This window comes from Brachypodium distachyon, chromosome 1 (assembly GCF_000005505.3).
Source record: "Brachypodium distachyon strain Bd21 chromosome 1, Brachypodium_distachyon_v3.0, whole genome shotgun sequence".
Lineage (NCBI taxonomy): Eukaryota > Viridiplantae > Streptophyta > Magnoliopsida > Poales > Poaceae > Brachypodium > Brachypodium distachyon.
This window is the reverse complement of record NC_016131.3, coordinates 5,895,411-5,908,211: the sequence shown is the minus strand read 5'-3', so window position 1 is coordinate 5,908,211 and position 12,801 is coordinate 5,895,411. Positions and strand designations below refer to the sequence as shown.

General features: G+C 46.5%; 2 protein-coding genes across 8 annotated transcripts; one reads left to right on the top strand and one right to left on the bottom strand.

Annotated features, from left to right (window-relative positions):
* Positions 1–4,307, top strand: LOC100831895. 7 transcript variants are annotated; one of them, XM_014897013.2, is made up of 4 exons: positions 1–278; positions 374–706; positions 944–980; positions 1,519–2,031. In XM_014897013.2, exons 1-4 carry the CDS (start codon positions 78–80, stop codon positions 1,554–1,556), a joined length of 609 nt encoding a protein of 202 aa, XP_014752499.1. In that variant the 5' UTR covers positions 1–77; the 3' UTR covers positions 1,557–2,031. The 7 variants fall into 7 exon arrangements, with proteins under 7 accessions (XP_014752499.1, XP_024312639.1, XP_014752498.1 ...); XM_014897017.2 differs by having other exon boundaries at positions 2–278; positions 1,351–2,031; XM_024456871.1 differs by lacking the exon at positions 944–980 and having other exon boundaries at positions 1,948–2,185.
* Positions 4,308–6,010: 1,703 nt separating this feature from the next.
* Positions 6,011–8,172, bottom strand: LOC100822378 (senescence-specific cysteine protease SAG39). Its single transcript, XM_003559366.3, has 2 exons — positions 7,546–8,172; positions 6,011–6,940 (listed from the first exon to the last, which is right to left on the bottom strand). The coding sequence occupies exons 1-2, from the start codon at positions 8,024–8,026 to the stop codon at positions 6,339–6,341; spliced, it is 1,083 nt and encodes a 360-aa protein (XP_003559414.1). The 5' UTR covers positions 8,027–8,172; the 3' UTR covers positions 6,011–6,338.
* Positions 8,173–12,801: the final 4,629 nt, after the last annotated feature.

The window sequence follows — 12,801 nt, the reverse complement described above, 5'->3', positions numbered from 1 at the left end:
CCTAAGCGGAAAACGTAACCGACAAAACTCAATCAAGAAAGTTTCGAGGTAGTTGTTGGTAAAAATTGCCATGTAGAATGTGTGGTGATGTGCCGCCCCCAATCTGCCGCCCCGCCGCCGGCCCGGCCGTCGCATCTCCGCCGCCCCGATCTCCGTTGTCCGCCCTGGCCTCTGCTTTTCCACCCCGGATCCATTGCTGCCGCCCCTTCACAGTTCGCCGCCATCCCCCTGCCGCAACCATCGATCAAGCGCATCGCACTGCATCTCTCCTTCCGCAGGTAACCGCCTCTCCCTCTCGATTCTCTGCAGGTACGAACTCGAATCGCCTCTTCATCTCGCTCACTCTCTCAATCTCTCGATTCTCTGCAACAAGCTTGTGTGTGCCTGCGCTACCGTGGAGGAGGAAGGGGACGCGGACCCGAGGGTGCTGGCCCCGTTCGTGGAGGCGTGGGAGGAGGAGCAGGATGACGGGATGGATCTGAGGTTGTGCCTGCGGGGAGAGTACGGGAGGTGCGTCGCCATGGTGCTGGACTCCGCCGTGCTGTGCGAGAGCAGCGCCTTCTCCGCTGTCGGCGGCAAGGAGATCGAGGTTTACGGGGTGGAGAACATGGCGGCGTTGAGGGACGCGGTGGAGTTCATGTTCGATGCCGACGCGCCGCGGTGGCTCGCCAGGGCAGGCGTGTCACGCGCCATTGCTGTGCTCGAGGTGAGATGCATCTTCTTCCCTTTCCTTTCCTTTCCTTTCTGTTCAGCTCAGTTTTGATGCGTAGACCAGAGCCACTTGATCAATTGCGCTTGATTTCGTTAGTTTGTTAAATTTATCTCCAAATATTGAAATTGGGCAGATAATGCTTGCTCCAAGTATTTAACTTACAAATTAATTATAAGAAACATAACCTCAATCTGAGATCATCATTTCCACTGGAACAACCAATTGATGCAGTGCTGTCAAGAAAAGCTAGCAGGCTATATCAGCAAAGGTATGATTTCTACCATTACTAGAAGAGAAGAGAACATATATGGTTTACCAATTTGGTCGAAGCAAATAATAGGGATTTGTTGTTCTTCCACAGAGATCAAATTAACAACAGCAAGCAGTTTCTAGAAGCTAAGCAAACTAAAAATTGGTTTGACAAGGAACATCATGTAGGCTTTTCAGACTTAACGAAACTTGAACAATTAATTTCTCTAGGACTTGTAAATTAACAAGAAAGACATGTCAACTAAATGAAAGAAACAAGCGGCAAATTAGATGAGAAAAGAAGCAGTAAAATAGATAGGGACAGAGAAAGAACACGCACAAGGTACACTCTGAAAGAAAAACACTAATTTTTTTTTGGTAATTTTCAGATGGAAGCAGGTTGCAACTACGCTAGGGGCAGAAAACCGACGAAAGTCTCAAACTAAATCTAAAAGACACAAGATAAAGTACACATGCAATGCTATAAAACTCACAAGCTATAGTACTGAATTTACTACAAATCAGCAACCATAACATGTGAAGGGTTTCGTTCTCAGTTTACAGTCACACAGCAAGGGCAGCAAGGAAACTATAAAAGGAAGAGTAATAGTTTTTCACCTAGAGCTTAGATGGAGCATGATTTGGTCTCAGCCGCCGGAGGAATCTTAATTGGTAAAACTGTAAGGAAGAACTCCATCCCCTCGTCCAAGAAAAAGGCCACCACTTTCTTCCCAATAAGATACGAGCCCAGGCATTAGATCCCTTCCACCTGCTCGAGCTGTGACGGTCAGGGCCGACAACGGCATGTTGGAGGCCGGTGCGCATCGTGGTGGAGGGGCTGCGCGGATACCTGGAGGAGGTGAGCCATCTCACGCGGCTCAATCCGGCCTGCAAGTCCACGGTGGCAACTTTGTTGATGTCATCACTCAGTCGCTTCAGGCTGTTGTACTTGTGCGGATTTTCTAATTTGTGATTTGTGTTAACAGGGATTTACTTCGGCCAATTATGATATATACTCAATGCAAAGTTTATTTGTCCAGTGATTGGTTAATTGGTGCGGATTTTTCCAATTTTGTGATCTGTGCTAAACGCTAAACACTGTTTTTTTTTCTTATGAAGTACTTGTGATTTGTCAGTGCAAAACTGGAAGTAGTCTTCATATCATACACATATTTTGAAGAATTCATTTTACCCAGTATAAGTTCAGCATTATATAAATCCTAAGTACTTAAATAGTTGTTTAGAATATGCTTCCAGTTCTTAATTCATCTTCTCTTTGTACTTTTGCACCTCTCCCCCAACTCCTCGACAGGATAATTGGAATGATAATACCACCTAAAATAGTGCTAACTGGCACTTATCTGTAATGATCTTCATACTTAGTTTGTTAGCTCATCGGTTCATGGATTTTGCCACATTTTGCTCAAAGGGTGTGAGCATGGAGGATGAAAGTTGTCCTTATTTTGACGGTGTTATCTGCGGCGTTGTTCGGGTTCTTCCTTCGAATTTCGTTACTTGTTGAGGTCACGTATAAGGTAACCTACATAGAAGTGTTTGGGTGCATGTTGAGAGTCATAATTATCGGATGACACTCCACCGTGGATAGGTTTATAGGAGTTCAGGTCAAATTTTACAAGCATTCATTCTTAAATGATCATATGTTGTGTGTATACATTTATTATATCATAGAAAGTCAAATTTTGATAATGTCAAATTATGTTGTTATATTTTCTATAAACTTGAATTTTTCATGTGCATTTGTTTACATATGAAAGCGAGATAAATTAAATCCGTGGCAACGCACGGGCACTGTACTATAGAAAAAAAATAAGGGTTATAATTATAACAAAATATTTGAGACATGCAATATTTCGACAAGTAATATGGATCGGAGGGAGCAGAATACGTTGGAGAATACAATAGAATATATTTGGCATGAGCCTTCTAACAGAATGAAAGTATTATGTGATGAGAAAATTGGAACGTTCTAGAATGCTTGGGAGTATGCTTGAACAGTAAGACATTTACCACGGAACACACTGAACAAGTTGTTCATGGTAAATTAGGACAAATCTAAAACTAGAAATTTGTGTGGAGTATTCTAGAGTAAAGATATTTATAGGTTCAGGATTTCGATGGTTGTCATTTGGCAATAATCCAATGATGTTACTCCATGCGATCCAAAATAATGGTCACAAATTTCTCTAGATATGTATGTATCTAGACGCATCTCAGTATGCAGGTACATGCATATCTAACAAATTTGTGACAATTAATATAGATCGAAGGTAGTATCTTTACTCTTATAAAAGAGGCATTTGGTGGCGGCGGTCCGTCATCTCTTTGCCTCCGCATGGGCAGACCCAGAATATTAGTTGAGAGTGGGCAAAATATGTAATCATTTGAAAATATAGGACAAAGTTAGAAAAATAGGGGCAAATACTTAATGTTAGTGGGGGCAATCTCTTGTTTCATGAACAAAATGCAAGGAGATAAAAAACTTTGGGGACAGCTGCCCCCACAAGCATTAATGTGGGTTCGCCCATGGCTCATCTATCGTAAAAAAAAAGCTTACCACCTCCTAACAAAACAATTAAATCTGTTAAATAATTAAGATATAGATTATGTTTTTCATCGAAGCTAAGATAAAATTACTAGCAAATGACATTAATACATAAAAGTTTTCTGATTCACGAGCAGTCTAATATGTTTTATCTGTAGCAACGCACGGGCATTTAGCTAGTAATCCTAGAAATAGGAATAGTTGTCGTGGACCACCACACCGATAAGTGTAGTGTACCATCATGAGAATAGAAGTGAACTACCATGATTGATTAGTATAGTTGTTTAGTAATACGCATCCACTAAAATAGTATTATATCTCTCATAACAAGTGTCTTTTTGGATCGTAAGATTATTTCAAATGAATTTTCGAAAGATTCTAATGGTTAAGATTTTTTTCTATATATACTTGGGGTTGTACTCAGCCATACTCTTTTGTACCTTATAGTTGGTACAAGAGTTGTATATATACTATATACTATATCCAATGCAATGAAAATTATAGTTCGGTTGCCACATTTAAAATTCAGCCTTCTCTCCACTCCATTTACCAACAAGCCAGTGCAACTTGTATAATACATGACCAGGTTGTCGCTTCCACCTACTTTGTAGATCTAACAATTAGACAAATTGTTTTGAACAAACTGCCAGTTTTTCTTGTACATGTTATATTTAGCAATCAAACCGGTTCTTTAGCCAAGATGATCTAGCCATTGGAAACATCTTGACTTTACTTTGTATATAGAAATGCAATCACTATTACATATATATTTGATTATGGATCGGTACTGTTTCTCTTCTCTGCTAATTAGCTAGAGTAGCAAGAAGTTTTCATGATTTCTTTGTTATTGTAGAGCATTTATGTTTAAGAGTCCGTGGCAACGCACGGCTACTTTACTATAAATTAGGAAAGAGAGATCGAGGTTGTACGTCGTTTAGACAACAATCTTTACACAAACTCCCAAGTTGCAAAAAGATATCAACTTTTTTTCTTTCTTATCTCTTGTTAACACCCTGATACCATCGAGATAATGCCTTCACGGAGGTAACAAACACCTGCAACGTTGTTGGAACTAGCCAACGAAGACCATAATAAAGGTATTCACTTGGAGTTTATCTTGTCGAACAACGTCATCATAAGCGGCCAAAACTCCAAGACGAAGCCTTCAGAAAGGATTTGTCACATATGTTGTCGTTACCGGATCCAACCGACGAAGAACGAATCAGGGTTTTACAAAACCTTACATGGCTTGACCCAACCATCAAAGGTTTGATCATTCCTCGCTATTGTGTCGATGATAGTTGCTTTAGTCACGGTGACCGAATCAGATGACAAACGTGAACTGGATCAACAAAGCAAAGTTAAATAAAACATGTTGGTATCGTGCTACCAAGAAGCGCACTGAAACCGGACAAGCAATCTCAAGAAGCAGTTGTGCCGCCCACATGAACATAGTGACCCTATGACTGCCAACTGGGGCAACCACCAACATCATCAGACAGCCGCCACGACAGGAGAACGGTAAGGGCCGCCATGGCGAGGCCAAAACCCGCAAGAGATGTGCCATCTCCTTTGATGGCCAGCCACCACAACGGTAATTGACAAGCACCCTCATTGTCGCCATCCACCGCGAGGCCATCAAGAAAGCGATGGAAAGGGAGGGGGTAGCGGGATCGGAAGGTGTGAAGGATGGCGGCCAGGGTTGGGAGGAGAGGAGGAGCAAACAACCGTGCGCCATGTCTCCTCCTGGAAAAAAAAAACTATTCCATGGTAGGGCTGTCCTACCGTCCGGTCCAGATGGAGAAGAATTCTTCAAACTGAACGATGTTGGCAAGCTTCTCACAAAAAATAAACTGAAAGATGTTGACACATCGAAATCTAAAAATCCTAAAGCTAATCCATTCACAGCCACTGCCCACAATGCATCGATCACCATTTAATAGCGTACCTTTTCAAGGAGGCCCATCTCATTTACACGTCATGCATCTCCAGCCATCCTCCTCCAGCTCTTCCCCTCCTTGTTCTTCTGATCCTGATGCAATGCCAATCCGCTCGGGCTCAGACCAGTTTGCGGCCGTCGAGAGACAGGAAAGGGAAGCTTCATTAATAGCAGAAAGCTACATCGTTTGTCCGAAGCATGAACGCCGTACACACAAAGAGTGTCCATGATGGAAACATGTTCGACTATCGCTGGCTGTATGCTGCTGGGCTAGAGAATAGAGCTGAAAGCCACGCTATCACAGCTGATAAAGTCGTTTCTGGATGTATCCAGGCGTGTTTCTGCGGCAGCAGGGAAAGCACCAGGTCGGACCCGTAGCTTTGGGTCCTACAGATAATGTACATGCCAAATTCAAACCCAAGCTACAAATATACCAGACAGGCAGACCGTGTTGTGCATACAAATTTGCATTTTTGAAATCGATTTAAATCAAATAAGGATTGCAATAATTGTCGATTGTCCGGGAAACCAGCGATGGACATGAGACTATACATAACTCTGTACATCATCTATATATATAAGTATGTATACACACTTGAGTGTTACAAGCCAATCTGTACAAATTCCATCATGGTTTCATGATATCTATACGCACACGCAGCTACTGTACGTACAAACAACCCCGCGCATCGGTCCTTTTCTTTGCTGCGCGATCGAGCCGTCATTGCCACCACTGTACCGGCCCTACTTCTATTTTACATGCATCTTAATTCATTTTAGAATAGTGCCAATCTAGTTTAAGCCATGCCTGGACGCGTCACACGTACAGTATATACATGACGTACGGACGTACGCAGCTAGCCAGTGACTTGTAATCAGACGGGGTACGAGGCGAGCTTGGCGAGGCCGCAGACGCCTTCACCGCGAGACCCACGGCGGATCCTGACGTAGCCGGACTCGCCCCAGCCGGACCCCCAGGAATTCTTCATCAGCCAGTACCCAGTCCCGTCCCCGGCCATCCCGTACCCAACGGCCGTGATAGCATGGTCAAGCTCCGTGCTCTCGCACCCGCCGTTCCCGCCGGCGCCGAGCACGCCGCGGTCGTAGAACCGGAACACGTAGTCGCCGCCGTTGATGGCCACGGAGACCGGCTGGTGCGCCACGGCGGCCATCAGGGCGCCCTCGTTGTTGGCCGGCACGTCCTCGTGGCCACGGATGCTGGCCGCCGGCTGCGCGCGGCCGGACCGGCATGAGCCGCCGTCCTCGCCGCTGTACGGGTAGGCGGATTCGGAGGCCAGCCCGCCCTGCCGGGATATGTACTGGAAGGCGTTGTCCATCAGCCCGCCCTCGCAGCCCTGGTCGTCCCCGTAGACGTCGCAGTCTACGAGTTGTTGTTCGGAGAGGGAGACTAGACGCCCTGTGCGGATCTTGGTCAGGCCTTCCATCGCCGCCACCGCTGAGAACGCCCAGCAGCAACCTGTGTGTGAGTACGGCAGCCAAGTTAAGTTTGCGATGAAACAGAGTCGGTGAGATACTCCATGGGACATGTCGGAAATGGGAAAGAATGATACTAGCTCCAATCATTGAAAGGAAGTTTAATTTGACGGGCCCGGCCAGCTTCTTGTCTGAGTTGACCGAAAGTCGGGCATGACTAGTTTCTAGACTCTGGTCATCCCGTTAGTTTTGCTTTTACAAGTTAACTTTTTTGTTTGACCGCACGCGCGTGTCACTTACTCCCTCCAATTTTAAATTGTTGTCGAAATATTACGTATATCTATCTAGACGTTTTAAAAAAATAGATACATCCATATTTGGACAACTTTAAGATAATAATTTAGAATCAGTTAAGTTCGTGGCATGCACGCACGCACGCAACGTACGTGCAGTCCGTTGCAACATTTAGTACCGTACGAAATCTAAAAGAATCCAATCGTAATCGTTAAATCAGCAAGTTAGATGGAAATTATTTTTCGAGCAAGGTTCAGTCAGTAACTGTTCATGCATGCGTGCAACGTTTTGCAGCTCAATTCGTATGCAACCGAAGTAGCGTGCCAGTGTAATGTCCGACCATACGTTACGTACCGCAAGAGCCTTGGTCCTTGACGCCGGTGACGGCGCCCATGGCCCTCCAGTCCATGCTCCCGGCCGCGTCAGCCTGCAAGCTAAAGTTCTCATACCTGAACCCACCGCCCACTGCGCCGGCCACGGCGGCCGGGCGCCGCAACCCGGTCCTGGCGGCACGGAACTCCTCGTCCGTGAGGTCCGCGAACCTGTTGGTGGCCAGCCGATGACTGTCCACGCTCTCCCCTGCAGCAGCATCGGCTTTACTGTTAAACGAGTCGATGCGCTCGGCGTTGGCGCGGAATATCTCCAGCCGCCGCGCCTTCTCCTCGGCGTCCGCGTACGTGCGCCCGTGCTCCGCCATCCAGCTCTCGTGCCGGGACGCCATCGCGGCGCCCACGGCCACGTCGTCGAGCTCCCGCGCCGCGAGCGCGACGCGGGGGGCGGCGGCGGCGATGCTCAGGATGAGAGCGGAGTACAGGAGTAGCGTGGACAGAGACATGCTTATTACAGGGTTGTTGTTCTGAGTCAAGTGTGGTGAGTGAGTGTGTGTGCTACTGGAGCTCAGGTGTTGTGTATGGCTACGTGCCAACGTGCGTGTTGCTTAAGCAACTTCTTGTTGCTTTGGCCAATGCTGCGAGCGGGGGATGGGTTTATATAGAAGGACCACTGGACCAGGCCGGTACGTTGGAGCAAGAAAGTTCGGCATGGGTTTTGTTTGTAATGCGCAAAGGGAAATGTACACAGCCACAGAAATTAATTAATGGCTAGGACAATCACTGAATCGGACATGCTTATTCTGTCCTAAAATAAGTGACGTGAATTTGTACATACAGTAGTATGTACAGTATACATGTAATTCATACTCGCACATGTTAGCTAGCTGGGGGGCGCGAGTAATCGATCCAGGGCGGCGGCGGATCACACTCACGCGGACATGCACACGCATGCGCGTACGTCCGTTGTGCATGCTAAAGGTATGTTTTCTTCGCGGCCACACTTGGCTAAACTCTTGGCGGACAGGTTTTGCAAGTGTTTGCCTGCAGCCGTACAGGTTTGATTCACGCTTTTCTCACATACCGGAACCTATTCGTCAGTGGCTCTTCTTTAGGCCAGCCAACCAAAGTGTGACGGATGATTTTTGAGACAGGAATTTTTACACTCGAGCACACTCCTCCTATCCTATCCGTCCGCTCTGTCTTGATATTCGCGTCTCATACCACATAGTGAAAACAGCCTCCTCACTGCCGATGGGTCCCACTACCCATCCAACTTCTTTCCCAACTTCTTTCACGGGGAGAATCCCGTCTCCTCCCTTCCCCGTCTCCACGGAGTACAAGGCTGCGCGCGCGGGCGGTGGAGGCTGCGGCGGCAGCGGTCCAGCACGGGGCGGCCTGGGGGCAGCGGTGGCGGCTCCGTTTCATGGCAGCTTCACGTGGCACGGTGGCAGCTTTGATCCAATTGCGGCGACGCTGGCCGGCACGCCAAGTGATGTCAGCGTCTCTGGGCGGCGCACCATGTGGCGGCGGCACGGCCGTGTGGGGGAGGTGGCGGCGGCGGGCGGCACGCCCTGTGCTTCCGGCGAGCCAATTTTTTTTTCTTCAGCGCACTGTAGAAGCGGGAGTAGTGCGCCGGAGAGTAACTGAAGCTTTCCCATGTTTCTTGCACCATACAAGTGGCATCACGTTTAAAAGAACTTGACGATGTATGAGTGCCATCCAACTGACGGCAAGCCTCCATTGCTCTTTATCTTCGGCCATTTTATAAAATGGCCGAAAGATAAAGATAAAGATTCCGAAATGCACTTGCTCGGTGGTGCCAGCTGCAGCTTTCAGCCCTTGCTCCGCCTTGTACAAATGATCTTACTTCTTGGCGGTGCACTGAGCTATCTCTTGCTGCTGGTCCGAAGCAGAAGATCAGCACTTCCTCATGCTTGGCTACTGGTTCATTTGGCAGAGGTCTGTCTTTCAATTGTGTCTCCTTGCCTGGGATGAGCTTGCCGCTTGGAAGGCTGCTGGGTTCAAAGGAGCTGCCATGTTTCCATGATTGATTGCATCTGGTCCCAAGCGGTTCATCCACCCGAAATGCTGTCTAATTGTCTTAATTTTCTATTTTCTTTTTTTTAGCTCTCCGGTTGCCTTGGCTGTAAAGTTTTTGTTTTTCTCCTCCTTGAGGTCCTTTGTACTTTTCTCCTTCTTAAGTAATGAATGCAGCGTTGTTGCTTTCGTAAAAAAAAAAGGCCAAAGATCGATCTCCCTAGGACTCTAGGATGCGGGCACAACTTCTTTTTAAAAATGACAAAAGAGAGTACTTCTGGAATTTTATTACCGAAATCATCCGTTGCAGAATGTTTGATACAACCAGTGAAACGAATTTGCTTCAAACGATTCAAGAAAAGTCTGGTTTGGCGTGTAGATGAAAACGCCATAAAGAGCAGGACAGTAACACTGATCACTTCACTGCTGTAACTGAATAAGAGACGTGCAAACAAGAAGCATGCATGGCCCTGATCCTTCGTGATGATCACATCAATCGCTGGTTTGTTGGAGCCCATCCCTGTGCAATGCTAAATACCTTCCTCACCACTAGTCTTAACTTGATTGCATTTTGGTGCAGTGTCTTTCTTTGATGTTCCTTTCGTGAAAGAGTCAAATATTGTCAATCCAACGTCATACTATGATACAGTGAATTTTGCATTTAAGCTCCTCTAACAACCTTAATGACACTTTTTACCCCAATTTAGCGGAAAAAACCCCCTCTAGATTACCTGATTACTCCATTTAAGAAACTTGGAACCAACTTTAGCACATTCAAGGATTTGTCCCAATCTGACATGGAGGCCCTGCTAGCTTGACAGGAGCGCAATACTTTTCTTGTTGGAGCATATGTGGACTCATTCTCCGGCAAACGTTGGCGATCACAAGACACTGTGCCCTTCACACCACCTGCCTGAGCTCTCTCCTTCTCATCCCGCGCTATGAGAGGAGAGAGAGCTTAGGTGCGGCTGGATTGAGTGTGTGTGTGTGGCTTAACCCAGTTTGGTACCCTCCCTCCTATCATGAATCTGATATCCGAGACCATCGTGTTAGAATAGGCCAAATCCTTAAATGGGGTAAAAGTTCGTGTAAAGTTTCGTAAATGGGGCTCTAGAGGAAATTTCGCTAAGTAAAGGATGCCACAAAGTTTGTTAGAGGGGATAAAAAGTACTCCCTCCGTCCCGAAATAACTGACGTGGAGTAGTATTTGTTGTATAATGAATTGATCCCTCCGTTCTTTCCACATGGCGCAGTTTGTTTCGTTAAAATTAACCTTTGATCAACAATTCCAACATTACCGTGCAATTAATTTGTATGTCACATGGAATATCATATATTCGTATTAAAAATACTTACTGATGATTATGATTTGTATCACTTAGTGAGGATCATAATTTGGTGTCACATAAACCACACACATATGGTGTAATTGTTGGTCAAATGGCCGTCTTAGAAAGAAACATACTATACATCTTACATAAAGAAATGGAGTGATTAGTGGTGTACTACGTGTAATAAAAAAAACTAGGCCCGGCGGGGGAAAGACCTTTCCCAGGGTATATGTTGAGGAAGAAGACCTTCTCACAAAGGCCTAAAAAACCTCCGAACCTCATGTCCCACCCATACACAGCGGCACCGCGGCGCCACGTGAGATCAAAACCGGTCTTAGATCTGTGTTTTGATATGAGACAGACGAGTGGATTTTTTAACCTCTGGCATGAAATTCACTCTCGAGGGAGTCGAACCCAGGAACATGGAGTGCCGTCAGAACATGACTTGTAAAATTCCCGAATGCTCCCTATTTCCTAGGCCTCTTGCCATCTAAGCGCCCCACATCCATCAGTCATCAAGTTAGGCACGGTTAACTGTTTAAGCAACAAGCAGACCAGCCTAACCAAGGAGATAGAATTCCACAGGAGCAAAGGAATCGCGGACTACGACCACATGACGAGGGAGGCCGGGCCCAACAAAGAGCAGCTAGAGCCGTGACGAAAGGTCCCAGCTGCTACATCACATATAAGTACATTATTTGCTGCGTACCCATCTATCCAGCCAAACAAATGGACACATCTCGCCATTGATTATGAAGATAACGAACCTGAAACACAGACACACACATATACATATATGTATGAACATATATAATTCGATCGCTGGAGCTATCAAGCTAATGGGCACGGCCGCATTGATTAGATAACGAACATGTGTGACGTTGCCGCGCGTCTTTTTGGGCGAGCGGGACGTGCGACGACGTTGAGGCCATATGCTGCTTGCTGTGTGTTCGATCGTCGATTTCGTCGTGCTATCGTTGAAAGTTGAAACCGTTCGCCGCCCTGGGCTCTGCTGGTCGATTTTAATTAGTTGGCGTTTGCGTGCACTGGTTTGCCGTGAGGCGCCGGCTATCCGTGATGGAATCGCGGGTGATTCCCTTGTGATCCTGGTGTGAGAAAGGGATCGTGCGTGAATCTCTTGGTGGCGCACGGCTCGATGGACAGACGGGGAGTCGGGGACTCTCTCTTATCCGTGCTGCTCTCGTACGTGTGGGCCTGTGGAGCTCCGTTTGGAACTTTTCAGAGTTATAGATGGGAACTGAACTTGTTTTCTATGAAACCCCTACGCGCGTTCACGGTGCGACCTTTCTGCAGATCCAAGCTATACTATGTAGACGCTGTGTCCACATGTAGAGGATAGAGGACACGAGGACAGGCTGGTTCATAGCGAAAAGAAAAGAAAGCGCCCGTGGTGTTGGTTGCGACTGTTTGCGGTGAGGGTTCAGTGATCATCCAGGGTGTGAAATCTAAAGATGCATGGTAACTAGGGAGGAATGATTTGTGATGAAAATAATGCTATGGCCTATATATGGGCAATCTAGACAAGAAGAATTTCGACGGCATTTGCGTTGTTGTGTTGGTAGCCAGCTAAGCCGATGGTGCACCCTATGTGATGTCATGACTTGTGATGAGGCTACGTTATGACAATTTTCGTTCGGTTTGTTATGAACGCGACAAGCAAGAATGAATAAAGAAAAAGAAATCACAGCATACGGACACACGGATTTAACGTAAAAAATCCTTTCAAACAACGAGAGGGAAAAAACCACGGGCGCCAGCCAGCGAAACTTCACTATATGAGAGTGTTTACAACGCCAGGGAGATTTCACGAACTCAACTCATGCGATCTCAGCCCAAAACGGCGGCATACAAGGGGTATATATAGCAAGAGCATTAGGGCAACTCAGATC